Source organism: Chinchilla lanigera, unplaced genomic scaffold, assembly GCF_000276665.1.
Source record: "Chinchilla lanigera isolate Chin_1 unplaced genomic scaffold, ChiLan1.0 scaffold00051, whole genome shotgun sequence".
NCBI lineage: Eukaryota > Metazoa > Chordata > Mammalia > Rodentia > Chinchillidae > Chinchilla > Chinchilla lanigera.
In genome coordinates this window covers 17,337,933-17,360,824 of record NW_004955452.1, presented here as the reverse complement: position 1 = coordinate 17,360,824, position 22,892 = coordinate 17,337,933, and the positions used below count along the sequence as shown (strand labels likewise).

Below are 22,892 nucleotides of genomic sequence, written 5' to 3'. Positions count from 1 at the left end.
GCTAGTAGGTCAGTGGGTGGCCTCCTAAAGGAGACTGAGGAAGAGCTAGTGAGATGAGAAGACCTAGAGAGGAGCCGGCATGGTGCTACATGCCTGTATTCCCAGCATTTAAGAGACTGAGGCTGGAGGCTCACGGTGAGTTTGAGGCCAGCGTGGACTACATAGTGCGTTCAAGGCCAGCCTGATGTACATAGCCAGACCCTGTCTCAAAAACGGAAACAAAACAAATAAAATGGAAAACCTGGAGAGAATGGTGCCTTGAAGGCCAGAAGGAGAGTGGTTTACATGAAGCGAAAATATAACAGTATCAGATTGTTACTTTTTTACAGTACCTGTTTTGAGAGCTTGGTAGGAAAGTATTGTATTTTACAGTGTGGGCTCATTATTGATTTTAGTGAGATAGCCAAGAAGCCGTGGGGGGCCTCAAGGCTGTGGGGGGACCACAAGCAGAGAAAATGGATAATCGTCTGATGCTAAATCCAGGCTTGCAGTTTTCAAGGCCAGTGTAATCTGTAGAGGCAAGAAAGCCATCCGAGTACTTCAGGATCTAGTTAGGAATGGGAAGGAAATGAAGTAAAAAAGGAAAAGATAATTTGGAGAGAAGGAACCAATTTAGGAGGCCGCCTTTGTTTGTAGACAGCTGTGTTGGGGCATCCTAGGCAGCTAACATTTAGAGCCCTGGGATCTGCTTAGTGTCCAGGCTACTGATGATTAACACAGGTAGTAGGGATACCCTGCAGCATGGCAGCTGAAACGGGTTGGAGCCTTAAGTGGGTGAGTTTTGTTTTGTTTTAGTTTCTGTTTTTGAGACAGGGCCTCTGTATAGTGCAGGCTGTGTTGAACTCAGTTTGTAGCCCAGGCTGCCCTCAAACTCTTGCCATCCTCTTGCCTCAGCCTCCCAAGTGCTGGGATGACAGGTGTGCATCACCATGCTGGGCTCCAATTTTTTTTAGTCTAGAAATAAACCATCAATGTACATAAGACACTGAAGTTATTTCCCTGTAGCACTTAGTTTAGTGCCTAGAATGTTTAACACATTCACAATGTGGCTATAATGAGTATATCTTGCTGCTGGGCAGCTGAGATTTGAATTTGATTGTTCCCTCAGGCTTGAACCGCTGGAGGTACGTGTGTGACTGTCCCATCAGGCAGCTTGTACTGCTGCTCAGGGGGTCTTTAATTACATTAATGCAAAGAAAGGTGTTGATTTAGCAGATGTCATCATATTACTGCTCCATAAGGAAAACATTAAAGTGGTATAAGAAATTGTAATACAGCTAAATTGTGGCACAGCAGTTGTAAATGCAGATTATGTGTACTAGCAATGGGGTACTTGTAAGATTTCCATGTTAAAATTTAGAGAATTAATTCTTAATTAACTATTCACAAACGTAAATTTCTCTTAAATAAATTTGATTATTGTAATAATTTTAAAAATTGATATGAATAGTGTTAATGTTCCTATTTGAACAGTAATTATTCAGATTGAAGAACTAACTAGATTTGGTCCATTTGGACTTCTTTTTTGATACTGGGAGTCGAAGTCAAGGCCTTGTGATTGCCAGGCAGATGCTGTGCTGCTGAGCTACATCCCCAGCCCCCATTTGCACGTCTTATTAATTTAATAGGTAAAAAGACTGATAAAAGTGATTAGTTCCGTTTTTACCACCAGTGGTACAGGCCGCCTGATGAAACAGTCACTCGTATCCCACCGGTGGTTCGAGTAGGCAGGAATGTGTTCTTGGTTATGATATTTAGGGAAGACACCCGTAATCTTCTGCTCTCTCTACCACTTACCTGCTTACTTATTCATTTGCAACACTGCGAATTGAACCCAGAACCTTTGCACAAAGTTCAGACAGGGTCTTACTAAGTAGCTAAGTTGCCCAAGGTGGGCTCAAATTTGCGATCCCCTGCCTCAGCTTCCCAAAGTATTGAGATTATGGGGATGCGCCACCACACCTTGCTTGCCCCCTTTACTACAATTATTTGTATCTGTGCCTCTTGCTAGCTTGAACTTTTTTTGTTTGTTTGTTTGTTTTCCAGTACCTGGAATCGAACTCACGACCTTGTGCTTGCCAGGCAGGCGCTGTGCTGCTGAGCTAAATCCCCAGCCCCTAGCTTGAACTTTTTGAAGACAGCAGCTCTTTCTTAATCCTCTTTGCATGCCTAACATCGGACAGAGTACCAGGCACATAGTAGGCTCTTAGTAAATGTTTACTAAAATAAGGCAGTTATGTTAGATACTTGCCTGAGGGAGTTAAATTCTGAGTTTTCAGAGCATCACAGCCATCCAGTCTTGCACAGAAGTCAGAGTTCCCTAGTGTTGTCAAAATGTGGCATGTGCAGAGGAAAGCATTCCATTTGTAGTCATGTCCATACACATCACAGGTGTCCTTGGAGGCAGGGGAGTGGAACAGAGTGATGTTGCATTTGGAAGACAGCGTGGATCCTTTTGCTCTCCCCAGTATAGACTATTCTATAGCTAAAGACCCACTGAAACTAGTGGAGGCTGGAGAGTAGGGGGCATGGAAGGTAGTTAGCTGCAAACCTAACTTGATTGGTGGAACAATGTTTTGGGCAAGTAATGAAATTCTAAGTGTTAGTGTGGTGTTTGCCACACATCACCTAAACGTGGACCAAATGCAACTTTTATAAACATAATTGGCTTCTAGGTTTTTTTAGATATTTATCTTTGATGCAGATGTGTAAATGTTGCTGCATTTTTGCTTTTAACTATGATACGATTTTCATTGGTTAATAATGTATGCCCATATAAATGCATAATTCATTAGCTGTATAGCTCAGTAGATCATCCAAAAGTGAAAATGCTCGAGCAACCATATTCAGTTTAAGAAACAGAATATTACCAACTCTCTCAATAATTTTGAAAATTTTATTTCATTGCGAACATTCACTGGTTTTACATTATGCATAGAAGCTATCATCCAAGTCTTTTGTTTCGCTAAAATATACACAGAGTCAAGGGGAAAGTGTGGTGGTGGAGTGCACACTTAGCATGCGAGGCCCTGGGTTGTTCATCCCCCCCCCAAGTATTAAGATGCACAAATAAACTAAAATTTAGCGTTTTAACCTCTGAAGTGTAATTAAGTACATTCACAGTGTGACCATCATCACCTTCCTTGTCCTCTACTTTTTTATTTTCACAAATTGAAACTCTCCCCATGAAATAGTTCTCTCCGTCTTCTAGTCCCCAAGCCTCTGCCAATCAGCATCCTGTTCTCTGTTGGTATGCGTCTGACTACTGTAGGTGCCTTGTGTCAGTGACATAAGTGGAATCATTCTTGGTACCTCAGAAGAGTGTGTCCTTTTTGTAACTGCCTTGTTTCACTTAGCGAAGTCTTTGGGGTTCCCTTGTATTGTACCTTGTACCATCATTTCCTGCCTTTTAAAAGTTTGAATAATACATTATTATATAGATATATATAATAATGTATGTATTATATAGATATATATAATAATGTATGTATTCTGCATTTTGTTTATCCATTCATCTGTTGATGGACTCTTGGGCTTAATTCCACCTTTTGGCTATTGTGAATAACACTCTTATGAACATACTGTAGATAATATGTAAATATCCATTTAGTGCCCTAATTTAGTGTTTTTAATATGTGTATATGTGTGTTGGGGGGTACTGGTGAACTGAACCAGGCAGGGCCTTATATATGCTAAGCAAGTGTTCTACTACTGAGCTACATCCTGAGTCCCTTTTTCTGAGAGAAGGTCATGCTAAGTTGCCCAGCCCTAGCTTGAATTTGTAATCCCCTTGCCTCTGCCTTCTCAGAAACTAGGTTTACTGGCATGTGCCGCTGCACCCAGCTCTCCTTTCAGAGTGCATTTGCTGTGCCACATGTTAATTCTATTTTTTATTATGTTTTCATACTCCACTAGGCTTTATTTGTAGAGTTTGGTGAATTTGAACCAGAGAAAGGTGCCAAAAAAAAAAAAAAATGTGGGTTATGTTTTGTATTTTTCTGATGGGGCTTCTGCTGTGTGATCCAGGGTGGCCAGGAACTGCTGTGTAGCTTAGGCTGGCCTCAAACTCAGTCCTCCTGACTCAGCTTCCCAAGTGTTGGGATTACAGATGCTTGCCACTGCTCTTCGCCAAAATGTGTCTTAAGGATATGACAGGACAAGGAGGAAGTGCTGATGGAAGCAGATCCCCTTGCCAGTCCCTGAGGTAGCCCTTTAGGTGGTGGACAGGGAATGTAGGAGGTAGGAGGTAGCTGGGGGCAAGTCCAGGTAGGCAGTAGCAGGCTCCAGTTGACAGAGCTGAGGCCCAGGTGTAGGACTTGCCGTAATTTAGCCTCCCTCCCCTGCAGGTGTCAGGCCATGGAATTGTACACCTGGCCCAGGAAGTCAGAGGACTTGTGTGGTTGATCTCCAGAGCAGGTAGAAGAAGGGCTACTGCACCACGAAGATGAGCCAGCTGTGGACCACAGGGGTAGCTGAGTATGCAGCTGCCTGTACCCTGTGCCCATTGGCTTCAGCATGGTCTGGTGCCAGATCTCTGGTGCTTGTAGAGCCAGGTCCTCTGTCAGTCTGTGTGGGTTGAGATCATAAATGCAATCAAAGGATGCTAGTTTCCCCGTGATGGACAGCATGTCCTGGCTGCTTTTTGCGTTGACCTAAGGCTTCATCAGGAAAGTGGGCTAGAACTTACACAGTTCCAGCTCTCTCATCATGGCCATGAAAACAGTGCGGAGAACCCGTTCCATGGCTTTGGGGTGATTTTCTACTTCTGGGGCACCAGGGTCACTGAGCTCAGCTGCAGCTGCACTACCTTGGCTTTCAGAGTCAGGTTGGTGAATTGCTGCTCATTATGGATACGTCAATCAGAGAGGTGTTTTTGCTTCTGTTTTTTGGTGCTGCTGGGGATTGAACATAGGGTTAGTATATCACTGAGCTACATCCCCTGCCCTTTCTTTGCTTCTATTTTGTGGTACTGGAGATTGAGCCCAGAGCTACTTCATTTGTCAGCCTAGTTCTGGGGTTGCTTGTATGTTTTTTTTTTTAAATTTTGTTTTTATTATTTATTTAGATTTTTTTTTTTAAAGAGTGGGTCTTGCTGTGTAGTTCAGGCTGACCTTGAACTCACTATGTAACCTAGGCTGACCTCGAACTCACAGTGATCCTCCTGCTTCAGCCTCCTAACTGCTGGGATTACAGGTGTGGGTCACCGTGCCTGGCCTAAATTTTTTTTATCTGGCCTAAATTTTTATTTTTATTTTCATTTTTATGATACAACTTTGTAGTACATGGATTACATTCACTGTGGGGAGTTGTTACATGTATGTAACACATCTTAATTCTTTTTATTTCCCCTTCTCTTATTCTCCCTTCCCTATTCCTCCATCTCCTAGTCCCCTTCTCATTTGCAAAACATCTGTCTCCCTGTTTCCCATTATGTCTTTTTTTTGCCCTTTAATTTATTTACACTTTTGTTTTCTCATATATGAGAAACCATGTAATACTTAAGCTTATGTGCCTGATTTATTTCACTTAACATTATAGTTGTAAGGTGCATCCGTTTCTTACATCAGATTTATCCTTTATAGTAGAGTAGTACTCCACTCTCTTTTTTGTTTGTTTGTTTTGTTTTTTTTAGACAGGGTCTCACTGTGCAGTGCAGGTTGCCCCTGAACCCCTTTATGTAGCTCAACCTGGCATCAAATTTGTGGTGATCCTGCTGCATCTGCCTCCTGAATACTGAGATTACAGGCCTGCTGTACTACGCCCAGCTAGTACTTCACTCTGTATAAATACACTTCCTTTCTATTTATCTGTGGGTAGGCATACAGGCTGGTTCTAAGATTTAGCCTTATAGCTGGGTATGATGGCTCACACCTGTAATCCCAGTATTCGGGAGGTTGAGGAGTATGGTTGTAAATTCAGGGAGACCCTGTCTCAAAGAAAAAATAGCTACTGTGAGTTGTGCTACTGTAAATATGGGTACACGTGTATCACTGTAATATGTCTTTAACTCTCTGGGGAAGATTCCTAGAAGGAGAATAGCTGGGTCAGGTGGAATTTCTAGTTTTAGTTTTTTGGGGTATCTCCATACTTATTTCTGTAGTGGTTGTACTTAGCGTACATTTCCACCAACAATGTAGAAGGGTTCCTTTTTCCCAGCCTCACCAGCATTTGTTATTGTTTGATTTCTTGATGATGGACATTCTTTCTGGGTGGATGGAATCTCAGTGTTGTTTTATTTTGCATTTCTCTAATGGCCATCCACATTGAACATTCTTTCATGTATTTACTGACCATTTGCACTTCTGATAAGTGTCTTTTCATTTCATTTGCCCATTTTCGATCGTTTTTCATTTTGAGAAGGTCAGATTTTTTTTGAGCTCTTTATATATTCTAGATGTTAGTTCTCTGAGGAGTAGCTGGCAAAAATCTTTCCCTTTTATGTAGGTTGTACTCTGTTGGTTGTTTCCTTTGCTGTGCAGCTTTTTAATTTGATGTGATTGCACTTACTGATTCTTGATGTTATTTCTTGTGCAGTGGGATTCTGTTCAGGAAGCTCTTGCCTATGCCTATGTCTTCAAGAGTTTTACCTATTTTGTCTTCTGGTGGATTGTTTCTGTTTTAAATATCAATCTTTGATCCATTTTTATTTTGTTTTTTATTTAGTACATGGTGAAAGCTATGGGTCTAGATTCAGTCTTCAATCTTCCGGTATAGCCAGTTTCTCCAGCACCATTTGTTAAGGAGGCCGTCTTTCCTCCAGTGTGTTTTTGGCCCCTTTGTCAAAGATCAGATGGCTGATAGGTTTGTTTCTGCATCCTACATCCTATTCTATTGATCCACATTTCTGTTTTTGTGCAAGCAGCATGTATTGGTTTAAAGGCCTCTTTGGAATATACACCTAAAGGCAGAGCACAAAATGAGAGTTTACTAGCCCTCTTGTTCTCTGATGATAGAATGTTAGTAGAGATGTTTACAGCTTGGTTATATTTTGGAGGGGTGGGTAACTGCACATTTGCAGCTATGCATTTTCTTTTTTGGTAATGGGAATCAAACTCAGGACCTTGAGCTTGCCAGGCAGGCCCTGTGCTGCTGAGCTATATCCCTGGCCCCGCATTTTCTTAACATTAATCTCTAAAAACGAGAAGACTTTTTACTGTAACTTACTTAGCAACATTCAGAAATGCTCTGCTTGCAAAGTCGAGTTGTTGCTGTGTAAGCTGTTTAACATTAGGTCATCTGGAATTCTGAGCTACCGCAGAGCCAACTAAAGACTGTGGGAAAACACAGAGAAGGAAGAGGACCACACAGTTATTAATTCCGTTCTCCCTTTAGTTTTCTTTATTTGTGCAATGGAAGACACACATGTATAATGTACTGTACATTTTCTAGTGGTAGAAGAAAGTTTCTTGTTTGAGATAGGCAGAAGAGGACACCCTATGATTTAAGAGGCTGTCAATATTCGGGGGTAAGAGTGCAGTGGACACAGGTTAAATGAGATAAAGAACAGACCTGGTACTCACCCTAAGGCTCTATTTATATGTATATTTTTTTCTGTGTGCGATTTTGCTTTTCAGCAGTTTTATTTACTTAAAGACGACTGATATCCTTACTGGTAAATAACCTCAGTAGCTGAGTACAAAGGCTTCAGTGTTAAATGGTGACTCTAAAATTATTTCCCTTTCTCCTGGTTGTGTTGTGATAGTAATAGTGATCATGAGTGATAATGCAGGTGGTAATATAGTGTCCCTCGACTGCACTTACGGTGTGCCAGGCAAAATACATTTTACAGGTAGCAACTTACTTAATCCTCATAACAACCCTGTGAGGTAGCTGTTACTCTCTCCATTTTACCGATGAGTGATGGAGGTGCCAAGAGGTTAGTAACTGATGAAGAACAAGTAACTAGTCAGTGGCAGAGTCAGGAATTGATCTGAGGCAGCCTGGCGCCAGGCTCCTTCCTCCTAATCATAACACTGTGCTGCACTTATTTGACACCCATATAACTAAAGGGAAACATGAGATAAAAAATGCTTTTAACATCTTTGTGGGCTCTGTGGAACTTATTATTTGTTCATTCAATGCTCCATGTAGAATCAGTGATTACAGAGAGAACATTTAATCCCAAAGCATTCATTCCTGTTTTCCAACTAGTATTTTCAGATCTGTTCTCCATCTGAGGCCTTGCATTTACACAAAGTACACTTGAACTTTTTAGTTGAATTGTCAGATCTAGAGCTTACAGACAGGATATTGCCATTGAATATTTAGACTGTATGTGCCGGCCCCCTGAAGCAGTAATTTGGATAGAGCACAGTGTTTCCACCAGAGTACAGCAGTATTGGGGGTTGTGACTTCAAAGTCTGTGTGTGTGTGTGTGTGGTTTTTTTTGTTTTTGTTTTTTGTTTTTTGTCTTTTTGAGACAGGGTCTCATTATACAGTTCAGGCTGGTCTTGAACTCACTTTGTAGCCCAGGCTGGTCTCGAACTTGCAATGATCCACCTGCCTCAGCCTCCTGCGTGCTGGGATTACAGGCATGCACCACCACGCCCGGCTGTGTGTGTGTTTTATATGTATCTTTGTAGATAGGCCATTGCTTTTTTTTTTTTCTGGTACTGGGAATCAAACTCATGACCTCACGCTTGCCAGGCAGGCACTCTGCCTAGATAGGCCATTTCTACACAAAATAGAATCTTAACATGAATTCTAAAAAGTTTTTAGAGCCCTTTAAGAAATGTCTAAGCATTTTGAAGTAGAATTATGAGCAATGTAAAATGTTACCTTTCTGGAGACTTGTGATAAGTGGAATAAATAAAACAGCCTGCTCATTTTTAAATAAAGTTCAAGCCTAGAGAACCTCCTTTTAATCTTGTAAAATTAGTTCTCAGTTGGATAGAACTCTACCACTGAGCCACATCCCCAGGTAACTTGGGCACACAGTTATATACTCGTAAGTCTGGCTTATCATAGTAATAGCTACTGTTTAAGTTTTTTAAAAGCCAGTGCTCTATTTTCTTCTTCCTGTGACGTAGGTTTTGTGAGCTGACTGTACTCTCAGAACACAGGGTAGACCTGGTGCTTTGGGTCAGGTGTTTGATGGAAGAAGTCATAGAGGGAGAGAGGAATAGATCAGCATTTCTTACTCATCAAGTATACGTTTTATGGAAGCAGATGACTTTCTCACATTAATCCTTCCTCCAGGTCTATGAAGGACTAGACATCATCACCAACAAAGTTTCTGCCCAAGAGCAGAGAATCTGCCAGCACCACATGATCAGCTTTGTGGATCCTCTCGTGACCAATTACACAGTGGTGGACTTCAGGAACAAGGCAACTGCTCTGATATCCTTAAGGAAAATCAGCAACTAGGCTTAGTAAGCAGCCTGACGTAAGCAAGAAGTTTTCTTTCTAGCGGCACTTTCTTTTCAAGGGGCACCAACAACCTATCTACCAATAGGTAGCATCACCATCAGATCTATGTGGATTGAAAGGAGTGGTACTACAAGTCTTGTCCTCAGAGCGCAGCCTCAGCGTCCCCTCAGACCTGGTGGGTCCAGCTCCACACCTACTGAATTGGAATCTACTGTGTAACAAGAGGCTGAGGCAATGCTTACGCACGGTACAATTTGGGGAAAACGGTTTTAGTGACAAGAGCACTGATTTAGGAATCAAAAGATTTGTGTTCTGGCCCTAAAACTGCCTATTTTGACCAGGTGAATTTTGTGGGGTAAAATGTTTATTTAGCCACACTGAGCTTGTTTCCTGACGTTTTGGTGGGTATATAAAATTGTTATAAGTACAGTGGAGTTCTAGTTAAAGTTTTAAAGGGATTGTTGGATAGGAGAGGGCTAAAAAAATAGTTCTGAATGAGAGTAAGAAGATTTTCAAATAAGAAAAATACCTGGGGGACTACCCTTTTATATTTTAAAATCCAACTTTAACATCTGAACTACAATGTCTTAAAACATTGAAAAATTATAGCAGTTATAAATAACATAGAGTTTATATGACATACGGTAAAAAAGGAGTGAATTAATTTAAAAGTCATTACAGTAAAAGACACATTATTTCAGACATACTTATCCCATCATTCTTGCCACTTTCTGAAAGTCCTCTTTCACAAGTGTTTCTAGTTGCTAGGTCATGGCTGCCTTAATGTCCTGAATCAATTCAAAACATACACCTTTCATGGTCATTTTGACTTTGGGAAAGAGCCAAAAATTGCACAGTGCCAGATCCAGTGGATAAGGCAGATGAGGACATACCATAATGTTTTTATTTTTATTTTTTTAGGGTGAACAGGCTATTATTTTTGTTTCTGTTTTTGGTTCTGGACATTGAACCCAGGAAGCACTGAGCTATATCCCCAGTCCTTCTTATTTTTAAGACAGGATTGCATTAAGTTGCCCCAGTTGGGCTCTCACTAAGTTATGATCCTCCTGCCTCAGCCTCCCAAGTAGCTGGGATTACAGGTATGTGCCATAATACCAGCACCTGGCTGGTTTTTTTTTTTTTTTTTTTTTTTTTAAGGTGGGCAGTGTATAAATTGGGAGTTACTCTTTGCTTTAGTAATAGTGGCTCAGCTGTAGTAGCTTAAACCCTTAAGGGTTTGTTCTCATATGGAAGCCTCGCTGCAGGCTGTCCAGAGCCGGTGTTTGGGTTCCATAGAGTCAGCAGGGGTCCAGCTCCTCAGGGTCTTTGGTTCCAGCCTCTCAGCAAGCAGTTTCTATCCTCAAGGTCATAGCAGAACTACCAGAAGCCCCACATTGGGAGGCAGCAGTGAGTTCACATGAGTGTGACAATCCAGCGGGGAGCTGATTACCAGAAGGACCAGTTATGTTACCATGAGACCAGAGTGCTGGAGCTTGGAGCCACCATGACCTCATTTGCATTGTAGTTTTTCTATAATTTTTTTTTGAGACAAAGTCTCATTATGCAGTCCAGGCTAGCCTCAAAGTCAAGGTGATCCTCCTGCCTCAGCCTCCCAGGTGCTGGGATTACAGGTGTGTATCACCATGCCCAGCTTCCGTATGTTCTTATGAGCCTGCCTTTCTGTTGGATGGCTCTCAGCAGCAATATTCACCATGTGTTTGATCACATCTCATAGAAGACATGGAAGGACTTCAGAAATGCTTCAGAAAGTGGCAAGAACGCTAAGTGTGTCCAAAGTGAAGGGGATTAGTACAATGTGTCCTTTACTGTTCTTTAAAATTTAAACATTTATTATATATGTTGATTGCTCCTTGTATAATACTAGATAGCCTGGTGTGGTGGTGCACACCTGTAATCCCAGCATTTGGGAGGCTGAGGCAGAAATACTGGTGCAGGTTTGACGCCTGACTGGGCTACATAGTGAATTCAAGCCTGCCTGAACTGTATAGCAAGACACTGCCTCAAACAAACAAAAGCAAAAAATATGTAAGCACCCAAATTCCTGCTTACAGAATAATTACTCATAGATGCATTCTCATATAAATTAAGTAGTTTTCAGCAGTGAAAATGGATGAATTGCAGCTACATACATCAGTCAAGGTGGAAGAATCTCAAAAACAATGTAAGCTGGTTGTGGTCGTGCATGCCTATGACCCCAGCACTCTGGGAGGAGGGGGCAGGAGGATGCAAGTTCGAGCTCAGCCTAGGCACCTGACCAGCTTAGGGAAAGCTGCCTCAAAATACAGGAGGGCTGGACATGGAGCTCAGTGGGGCAGTCCAGGTATTGCAATAATCCTGAGTATTGCAAAGAAAGTAAAGGAAAAGAAACTGTATGTGTGGAATATTACAGAAGATGTATGTCAATGCCATTGTATGATACATAAAGGTTAAAAAAGTAGACAGAACTAACTACACATACCTGTCAAGGATATGTATACACTAGTAATAATGTAAAACAGTGAGGGAATGATGAAAAAGAGGCTAAAAAAACAGTTCAAAATGGTGATTCCCTTTGAGGGGGGAAGTGGGGATTGGAATGGGCATGGATGTACAGGTGGCTTCAAAGGAATTCATAATACTCTGTTCCTTATTTTGGGCTCGTGAGCATTTGTTTTATTATTAGGCTTCATAATTTACATGTTTTCTATGTATGGAGTATGTTATGATAAAAATTCAAGAGATGGAAAATAGCCCACTATAAACACAGTTTAAGAATGGACTACAAACCTGGGGGGAAATATTTGTAACATAGGAAATACAAGTGGTTAATATTCTGAGTATATGAAGAACTCTTGTGAATCAATACAAAAAATAGTTGAAGGTCATGAGCAATATTTCACAAAGGAAGAAATATAAATGGTGATATATATGAAAAAGTTTATTAACCTTGCTGTTAATCAGGGGCATGCAAATCAAAATAATGAGGTAATTTGTTTGCCTGTCAAATGGGTAGATTAAAATGCAAATAATAATTTCTGCTCTACCTACTTCATAAGGGTGTTTCATCAGATGAGATAATGTATATGAAAGCCCTTTGCAAATTAATACATATCACCAAATGTAAGTTGTAGCTATGAGTTCATTGTTCAGAAAGAACTGATACAAAATGGAGAGCTAATGAAGATTTTTCAAAGGGCAAAAACAATGGGAGTATGTCCTCAGATCATTCATAGATTAGGAGAGTTGTGAATTTCAGTAAGAACCTAGAATCAAAATATCAGACTAAAATACCTTATGTATCTAGTCAGCACTTCTGTTCTGTTCTGTTTTGTTTTGTTTTGTTTGCAGTATAGTGTCAATATGTTGGCTAGGCTGTCCTCAAGCTCAATTGACCTCCTGCCTCAGTCTCTTGAGTAGCTGGGTGCTACCTGGGCACAGACAGCCTCCTGGTGCTGCTCCCTCCTTCCTCCCCTTCCTTTTTTGGTGTGGCACTAGGGACCCTATGAGGGCCTCCTGCATGCTAGGCAGGCACTCTTCCATTGAGGTACATCCCCAAGTCCTCTCCTAGTCTTGATTTGACAGATGTACATAAAAGATACTGAGGCCCAGAGAAGAGAGTTTTGTCTAGAATCACAGTAGTTTTGTGGCTGGGGGAAACAGTTAAACCTTTTTTTTTTTTTTTTTTTTTTAGACAGGGTCTCGCTGTGCAGTTCAGGCTGACCTTGAGCCCACTTTGTAGCCCAGGCTGGCCTCAAACTCGCAACGATCCTGCTGCCTCAGCCTCCTGAGTGCTGGGATTATAGGCATGCGCTACCACACCTGGCTTAGTTAAACCTTTTTCTTCATATCTTAGTCACTATTTTGTCACTAAAACAGAATCCCCGTCACCTGCAGTTTAAAGAAGAGATTTATGTTGGCTCCTGTTTTTGGTGGGTTCCATCCATAGTGGTGTGTTGGGAGGGTGTGGCTGAAGAAAGCTGCTCACCTGGCAGCCAGTAAGCACGGAGGGAGGGAAGGAGCTAGGAGTAAACACACACCCTTCCAGGTCACTCCTGTGGTGACCTGTGACCAGGCCCCAGCTACTAGCACATTCATCCCTGGGTTAAGCCACCTTTGAGTCTACCACCGCTGTGATCCAGTCACCTTGTGAAAGCTGTGCCTCTGACCGCATGAGACTTGCGGGGAGGGTCATTCTAGATCTAAAACATAGCACACTTAATATCATATGTTTCATTCTCTTCCCTTTTTTTTTTTTCATCTGGCCCTTCTGGCATTCCATTATTTTTTTCCTCTTTTCCTTGCTCCCCTTTCCTTTGTTAACTGTGTTGTATAATTGAAGTTTTATTTTACTCTAGTTATATGCTCCCTACACTTGTAGAGAGAATAGAGAATTTCTCTTGTTAAAACAAATAGACAATGTTTTTTCTTCGTGAACCTTCATTGGTAACATCTTTCTTTCTACTCCATCCAGCCCAGCGTCTTGAGAGTTAGTAAGCTTCTGATAGAGGCCATCTGTTTCCATGCCTACCGATACTAGCAGTAAGGGAAAGGAATACTGTATGTAAATCTCTCTGCCTGTCTTTCTGGGTCCCTGGCCAGCTTCCCCTCCCTAGTCCTCCCCTCTACCCTCCTATGCAGTTCAGGCTGACCTTCTCACTGTATAGCCCAGGCAGGCCTCAAACTTGCAGCGATCCTCTTTCCTCAGTCTCCCAAGTGCTAGGATGACAGGTGTGCACTACTGTGCCCAGTGAAGAAGAATCAGAAGTTTAAGCCCAGCCTGGGCAATTTAATAATTTAGTGAGATCCTGGCTCACATAAAAAGGGCTAGGATGTTGCTCAGTATAAAGGCCCTGCATTCAACTTTCCGTACCACAAAAAGAAAAATAAGAATTGAAAGGCTCAAACTACCAGGGATTTAAAAACTATAGTGGGCTCTCAGGGAGCAGGGGCCACACGGCTGCTCCTCCTGCAGCTGCATCTGGGGCGCCGCACTGACCAGAGGAGAGGCATGGGGCACCCGTGGACCGAGGCCTAGGTGGGCGGACCTGCGAGCAGACCCTGCTGGCAACCGCGTTGCTGCACAAGGCTGAGCCAGCCTGAGGTGACCGAGGGACCGGGTGCAGCCATAAGGTGAGCAGCTTTTCTCCACCGTGATGTTCTGCCTCACCTGAGATCCACAGCAATGGAACCAGCAATCATGGACTGAACCTTTTAAATCCTGGAGCCAAATAAACCATTTCCTCCTTTAAAAAAAAACAAACTATAGTGGCTAAAGTAAAGTAAATTGAGTACTTGCTATTTTCAGGCACTATAGTAGAGGCACTTAATGCTGTTGTGAACTTGGAGATTTTACAGGAGAGGAAACTGCAGTTCAGATAGGTTGAATAACTTGCCCAAGAGATACTTGGGCAGCTACTCTGGTTTGTCTCTATTTGTCTCAGGACTTGTGCTTTTCAGTGTGTCTGATGAATTTTCAAGTGGCTAAGAGGTGTACTGCTACCACATAAAGGTAGAGACTTATTGAGACTAAGGATGGCTTAGAGAAATCAGCTTGTGTTTTGTCTTAGAAGGCAAAGTCAACACTGGGTGTCACCTGGATGGCTTCCTGAGCAGCTGGTACTGTACTTCATTCTATGAGAGTCCTTATGCTTGTTAAACTGATTTGAACTACCAATAAAACTTTGACTTTTAGCAGCATGACCTGGAAAGTTCTAGAGCTGGTAGGAATTAGTATCGTACATTTGTCTCATTTATGTAAGTTTCCCAAGAACTAATTGGAACTGATTCTGTGAACTTTTGGGAAACATTGAAGGCTGATATCCCTTCATTTTGGTTTCTACACTTTCTCCTGTGCTCTGCAGACATGCATGCCAATACTCTCAAGTGAGTCAGGTTTCTCTTCTTGCTGTTAAATATCATGATATCTTTCTTAATATTCACATTGAAGATATATTTGCTCGAGACAAAATTCCTATTGTTGTGGGAGGAACCAATTATTATATTGAGTCTCTGCTCTGGAAAGTTCTTGTCAATACTAAGGTATGTTTGGTTTACTTTCTAACTCACCAAAGAAATGGGTTCCTCTTTCATGCCAGCTAATTTTAGTGGGAGGAAGGTTGACTCTTGTCTCTTGCTTAGATTCAGCAACTGTAATTTTCCTACTTAATATTCTGAAGCAAATGCCACCTCCATATGTGAAGTGTGCTCCTCTGGGCTGGCCTAAGGGCAGGGGCCGTGTGTGGGGAAAAGTGCTCCTGTGTGGATTAATTAGCATCCCCCTGTGAGCTACCAGTGTATTAGGCTTGTTCAGCATGTCCTGGCGGAGTGCACAAGTATAAGTCAGGGAGGTGTCCATCCTGAGCTTGTTATGGAGATGCTGCTTCCTAGGCCCAGACTCTGCAGGTGGCGGTGTTGCTGGGAAGACCAGATTCCTGCACACTGTAAAGCAGATGTCATACCGTACCAGCTTGTGTTTAGGACAAAGAAGCGGGGAAGCAGAGTCCTTCCCTTTACAGTGAGCCTTCCTTCCTCTTTATTTGCTGTGGCCTAAGGGCACTTACCACAACACTTTGGGATTGTTTTAACTTGTGGTCTGTTTGTCACTGCATGGCAAAATCATCTGATTCATCTCCTTTCTGTATTCCTAAAGCCTTATAATGTGGCATGTAGGCTGTTCCAATATGTATGGAACTGTTGAATTACATTTACTCTAATCCTTCGTTTTCCAGTCGTCTGAGGTGAGTCCTGAGCCAGTGGTTGACCGGAAAGTAGAGCTGGAGAAGGAGGACAGTCATGTGCTACACAGCCGCCTACGCCAGGTGGACCCAGAAATGGCAGCCAAGCTGCACCCACACGACAAGCGCAAAGTGGCCAGGTAAGAAAGTCCGGGTCTGCTGTCCCCAGAGTCCTTTAAACTCCAGTTTGCAGGTAGCAGAGAGGCTCGAAGTTGCAGTTAGAGATTGATGTGTTCTAGCTCAGCTGGCCCCGAGTCACTGCTACTGCCACTGCCTCGGTCCAGCTCCCTCAGCAAGCACCCTACTTTGTTGTTACATCTTTAAAGGCACAGTATGATATTGTGTTTCCTAAGGCTTATGCAGTCTTGCTTCATTTTCTGTTTGATCTTTGCTTGTATAACAATTTTCATATAATTTTTTTCTGGCATGCGGTCTGTTTACGTTGTGATTCGGGTTTCGTAATGGATTGTGCAATGCTGAGTCCTGCCCCAGCAGCTTTCCCACTGGGAGGCTGATGATTTGAACGTCTCACGGAGCAGCTCACCTTTGTGCAGGGAGACTTTTTTGTAGGGATGTGAGGTGCTGCATAAACTCACAGATCGTGTTCCCCTAGGTTGGCTTGTAATTGCAGCCTCATGTGTTAACTTAATTTTTCTTCAGTGTTGTGTGTGATTAGCATATGTGGCACAGTAGAAGATCTAATGAAGATCTTCCTATATGGATGATTACAAACAGATTAAATATTATAGTAACTGCTGGTAGCAATAGAGTTATGAAATATGCTACTCAAATGATTTTTCTGGATCAGTGTTTCTTGGCCCCTTAGGAGTGCTTTAAGAACTTTTTTCCCTAGTAGGACCCCACTCCCAGCCTCGAATGAAGTCTCACCTTAGAGAATAAGATTTTTGGGTAGGACACAGCACTTTTTTTTTTTTGTCTCTTTGAGACAGAGACTCACTATGCAATTCAGGCTGGCCTTGAGCTTACTTTGTAGCCCAGGCTGACTTCGAACTCTAAATGATCCTCCTGCCTCAGCCTCCCAAGTGCTGGGATTACAGGCAAGTGCCACCACACCTGGCCACAGCTCATTTTTACCCCCAATTCTTTGAAGGGAGTATCACCCTGGTGAGATTGCATGTTGTAGAATGAGGTTTAGATTTTCTCTTCTCTTTTTTTTTTTCTTTGTTTTTTTGAGATAAGGTCTCACTATGCAGTTCAGCCTAACCGTAAACTTACTGTATAGCCAAACTGGCCTCAAACTCATGGTGATCCTCCTGCCTCAGCCTCCCAAGTGCTGGGATTATGGGTGTGTGCCAGTGTGTGAAGCCATTTTTACATTCTTTATGACATTCTAGAGCCTATCTTTATTATTATCTCTTTTGACTAATTTTTTCTTTTTTTTTTTTTTTTTTTTTTTTGCGGTACCAGGGATCAAACTCACGACCTCGCGCTTGCCAGGCAGGTGCTTACACCACTGAGGTATATCCCCTGCCCCACGACTAATTTTTTCTTATCACCTCTCATAAGCTAGTATATATTTTGCTGCTTTTTTTTTTTTGAGACAGGTCTCACTATGTAGTTCAGAGAGGACTTGAGCTCACTATGTAGCCCATGCTACATAGTGGTCTCGAACTTGAAGTAATACTCCCACCTCAACCTCCCAAGTTCTGAGGTTACAGACATCCACCATCATGCCTGGCTGTTTTGGTGCTTTTAAACTAATAATGTCTTGAGAATTGTGCCTTTGGGAGAGTCAGTAGCTTTCAAGCTCTAAGAGTTTCTCAAGATGATTAGAAGGATTTTTAAAAAATTGTTCTTTGGGTTGAGTGTATTCTAACCTCCAGATAGGTGAGATATTTGTTATATTTTTTCTCATAGGTCTTTTTAAAGTGACTGTCCATAATGAAGGACAAGGGATTTTACTCTGATGTTAGGCTATCAGGATGCAGAATTGACTCAGGAAGGGAAAGGTTATTTTCAAGCTGATAAATTGCAGTCAGCTGCTGTGATGGAATATAGATTTGGGAATTCAGTTATGGAGTGGTACATATACACACAGAAGTATATGGCAGTTGAAGGATAAGTATGTGAGGCTAGCTGTGGTACCACATGCCTATAATCCCAATATTCTGGGAGGCTGAGGCAGAAAGATTGCAGATTTGAACCCAGCCTGGAAAATTTAGTGAGACCTTATCTCAAAAGTAAATAGCCACACGTGGTGGCGCACACCTGTAATCCCAGCACTCGGGAGGCTGAGGCAGGAGGATCGTTGAGAGTTCGAGACCAGCCTGGGCTACAAAGTGAGCTCAAGGCCAGCCTGAACTGCATAGTGAGATCCTATCTCAAAAAGACCAAAAAAAAAATCTATTACATAGAATACACATTGACTTGAATCCCCCAGAAATACTCCCCCTTGCTTTGAACATACTTATACTATGATCCTTACCTTTTTTTTGTGTGTGTGTGTCTTTTTGAGACAGAGTCTCACTATGCAGTTCAGGCGGCCTTGAACTCACTTTGTAGCCCAGGCTGGTCTTCAACTCACAGTTATCCTCCTGCCTCAGCCTCCCAAGTGCTGGGATTGTAAGTGTGTGCCACCATGCCTGGCCGTTCTTCTCATTTTCTGGAGCAGCCCTGGAAGTCCTCTTTTTGTGTCTTTCCATGGTTTGCTCAGAAGCACAGTGGACTGCGCTGCTGAGTCCCACTTGTGGAAAGGCAGCTGCAGCCTCATCCACCTCACTCACTGGATCTGGTGCTGGGCAGTTTCTGGCTCTTCCCCAAAGTCAGAATGACTGTGAGAGGCACATGTTTTGAATCGATTTAGGACATTGAAGCATCTGTGATAGAGCAATTAAAGACACTCATAAAAGAAGACTTCCAGAACTGCTTTAGAAAGTGGCAAGCATGATAAGATAAGTGTGTTTGAAGCAAGGAAGAGTATTTGGAGAGGGATTATTGGCAATGTATTTTTTTAAAATTGTGAAATGTTCACTGTATTTTTTGATCATACCTTGTGTATAAGTTTTTTACTCAGTGATCTTTGTGCAGGTACAGTACTGGCTTAGCCAGGAACATTCTTTATTAATTTTAGTCATATTTGAAAAGAAAGCTGATGAGCTGGATGCACAACATACCTTTGTACTGTGGGAAAGGCACTCCAGCGAGACCAGACTTGTAGGCTAGTACAAAGTGTCCCAAACAAGTTCTTTTACTGCTACTTGAAAGTGAGTATATGAGTTCCATTCTGTTTGTGTAGAAGAAACCTGTTGTTTCTGAACCTATTTAACTGAGATCAGAATTATCTTTCACATAATATTTTTTTTCACTTTACCCAGAAAGTGACCACACCTTGAAATAACTCCACACCTTCTTTTGGGGCAGAAAGCATTTACTCAGTGAAATTGAAACAGATTTTCTGTAATCTATAGCTTTTCTCCTCTTCTTGCTTGAGAATGAATCTTGCCTAATGATTTGTATGGGTTCCTCACCCCCTGTAAAACAACTTAGGAGCTTACAAGTGTTTGAAGAAACAGGAATCTCTCACAGTGAATTTCTTCATCGTCAGCATTCAGAGGAAGGTGGCAGTCCCCTTGGTGGCCCTCTGAAGTTCCCCAACCCTTGCATCCTCTGGCTGCATGCTGACCAGACAGGTAAAAGTCCTTCGGTGTCCCAGAATCCATCTGTGGTAGAACTAAGAACAGTCAGTTGCTGTGTCTAAAATGCCTTGAGTCATGCGAGGCTCTTAGAACTAAAGCAGTCTTAACTATTAAGTTTATTATCACCATTATTCACTGACTTGGATGCAGCGCCGTTCTCCTGGTGTTTGTCTGGAAAGGGTGGAAGGGTCCTGGGTACTAGGATGAGACACCAGGGATGGGGTTGCACAGGGTGGGTGGGTCGGGAAGGACACTGACTGGAGGAGAAAGAGAAGAAAGGGTTCCAGTGGGAGGACTCTGACTTCAGGGTTGGCTGAAGTCTGGGTCATTGATTATTCTAGAAGCAACAGGCCTGAGTGGGGACAAGGATTAGGGGTATTTTTGTCCCTGCAGTCTACTAATGCTTGTGACAGTAAAGCTTATTCATCCAACAGACACTCAGCATTCAAGGAAGTACTGAGCAGTCAGTGTAGTTCCTGAGTTTGAGAGATGAATAAGAGTTGACTGCCCTTAAGGACGTGCTGGTTAGCGGGGTGACAGACACGGGGCTGGATACTGCTCTGTGATAAATGCTGGGCTCAGGATGTGTTTGAAAGGGCTACGGGGCCTCTCTGGAGGGAGTCAGTAGCCAGTTTGCAGAGGTAAGCCAGGAGGTGGAACTGGAAGATAAGATGACTTTGTGGAGGGCAGGTTCATGTAGTAAGCAGTACCAGTCTCTGAGGCGTACTGTCTCATTTCACATTCTTATTCCAGTATCTTAGTTTACCTTTGTGTAACCCAACTATCAGACTGAGATAATAGTAGTATGCATTGCATAGTGTCATTAAGGATCAGTTGAAATAATCCATACAAAGTTGTGGAGCTGAGGGCACATCTCAGTGATACAGCACTTAACTGACATGCAGAGGGCCATGATTGAAGAATAAGCAAATAATTGCCTATGCAGTACTCAGAAAGTGCTTGACATGTGGTGAGTCCTCAGTAAATGCATGCTTTAGGAAGGAAAACAGTTACTAGCCAGGTGTGATGTCTGCAATCTCAGCCCTTGGGAGGCTGAGGCAGGAGGATTGCCACAAGTTTGAGGCCAGCCTGAACTACAAAGTGAGACCCTGTCTCAAAAAAAAAAAGATATATGTAAGATGGCTTTGGATTCAAGTTCCTTAATTGTGTCCAGGGTGCCATCCAGGGCTCCTTAAATGGAAAATAACACGAAGTTAGAGTACCAAATGTAATGACAGAAGTTAAGAAAGGTAAACCAAAGAACCCTCAGCCACCTCTTAAAAAGCAGTGGATATACATTCCATGTGAGGATAAAATATTTGTCTTCCAACTAGCCATAATTTTGTTTTCACTTTATGTAATGAGAAGGGTTGTGCTTCGTTCTAGCTGTTTTTGTTTAGAGTTGCAGAGCCTGACATTTGAATAAATGTAATGAGTCATTATATAAGCTTTAAATTCTGTTTGAACAAATTCTGTTTGAGACAGCCTGTTTATTCACCATGTAAGTGTATACTAGGTGCTTATGGTACATTGTTGCTGGTTCATGGGCTGATTTGATTCAAGTTTTAGACAAGCGCTTGGATAAGAGAGTGGACGACATGCTTGCTGCTGGGCTTTTGGAAGAACTAAGAGATTTTCACAGACGCTATAATCAGAAGAACTCTTCAGAAAATAGGTAAGGATTTAGCTATTACTCTGATTTATTCTCCATCCCTTACCTATGTTTGAAAGACAAAAGACATATAGTATTGGCTTTATATCTGCTTTAGCATTGGCATTGGCATTGGCAAGACTTGTTGGAAGGAGCTTTAGTATGTATGTTTGGTACAGTAGCTGTTGTCTAGTCTTTCAGACATTCCCAGGAGCTGGTGGGAGGGTAGGGAAGAATTTCAGAGTCATAATTACTCAGGATCCCAACTTCCTCATCTGTGCAATGAAATGGCCCAACTGGGCCATCTCCAAGGTTCCTCCTAGCTCTCAGAGGCAATGGCTCATCTGCTGATGCTCTCCTGTTCCCAGCCAGGACTATCAACATGGCATCTTCCAGTCAATTGGCTTCAAGGAATTTCACGAGTACCTGATCACTGAGGGAAAATGCACACCAGAGACTAGTCACCAGCTTCTAAAGAAAGGTGTGAATTTCTCCGTCTAACCTAGTCTTGGACATCACATCCTTGGGTGACAGAGTATCTTGCTGGTGTGGTCAGAGCAAGAGCTGAGGCTAAAAGAGCACCAAATGGCCTTTAGCTCAGAATTGAGACTGTCATCCACCAAATCTAACATGATGCAGATTTTCTCTTCTGCTGGGTGGGGAAGGCCTGAGTCTTGGCAGTGAAAGAAGTGTTTACCTAGATGTTCCTCCTCTTACTGTATCTTTCAGGTATCGAAGCTCTGAAACAAGTAACTAAGAGATATGCCCGGAAGCAAAACCGATGGGTTAAAAACCGTTTTTTGAGCAGTAAGTCTCCTGAGTATTCTCATCCCCTGGGCCCCTTTGTGATAGAATATAGATGCCCTCTGCTCACTCCGGAAATGAACTTTAGGTTTTGAATTAACAGGTTAGTGTCAGTTCTGAGATTTAGGACCTGACCTGCGGAAGGGTCTGTGGCATAAGTGATTGTTTGGGGGGATTTCTTGTGAGGTCTCAGGGAAAAAAAGTTTCCAGTGAAAAGTCTTCCTCATGCCTTGAATGCGTGGTATAGACTGCAGGTAGGTGAGAGCAAAAATAGTGACATCTTAGCAGAGTTGCTATTCAGGGCTGATTTGTAGCTTCATTTCATACTAAAAGAGTTCTGTGTGGTGGCACATGCCTGTAATCCCAGCACCCGAGGAATCTGAGGCAGGAGGATGGCAAGTTCAAGCCCAGCCTGAGCAACTTTTGCTTTTTGTTTTTTTGTTTTTTTTAATTTTAAAAATAGAAGGAGGAAGGCTGGGGATTTAGCTCAGCGGCACAGCGCCTGCCTGGCAAGCGCAAGGTCGTGAGTTCGATTTCTGGTACCAGAGAAAAACCAAAAAAAAATAAATAAAAGGAGGAAAACAGACAGACAACCTTTTACAAAATAGCAAAAGAACAGTACAGACAATACAGAGTTACAAACAAAGTGGTAGGAAATTAACAGTGCTTGTTGTATTA

General features: G+C 42.3%; 1 protein-coding gene across 3 annotated transcripts in view; it reads left to right on the top strand.

Annotated features, from left to right (window-relative positions):
• Positions 1 to 22,892, top strand: part of Trit1 (tRNA isopentenyltransferase 1) — a 48,134-nt gene that overhangs the window by 17,755 nt on the left and 7,487 nt on the right. For all 3 annotated transcript variants that reach the window (XM_013519693.1, XM_005395267.2, XM_005395268.2), the window contains exons 2-8: positions 9,199 to 9,339; positions 15,310 to 15,408; positions 16,098 to 16,243; positions 19,611 to 19,753; positions 21,323 to 21,434; positions 21,779 to 21,891; positions 22,140 to 22,217. In XM_013519693.1, the coding sequence (XP_013375147.1) occupies positions 9,199 to 9,339; positions 15,310 to 15,408; positions 16,098 to 16,243; positions 19,611 to 19,753; positions 21,323 to 21,434; positions 21,779 to 21,891; positions 22,140 to 22,217 (832 nt within the window). The remainder of the gene's footprint in view (positions 1 to 9,198; positions 9,340 to 15,309; positions 15,409 to 16,097; positions 16,244 to 19,610; positions 19,754 to 21,322; positions 21,435 to 21,778; positions 21,892 to 22,139; positions 22,218 to 22,892) is intronic.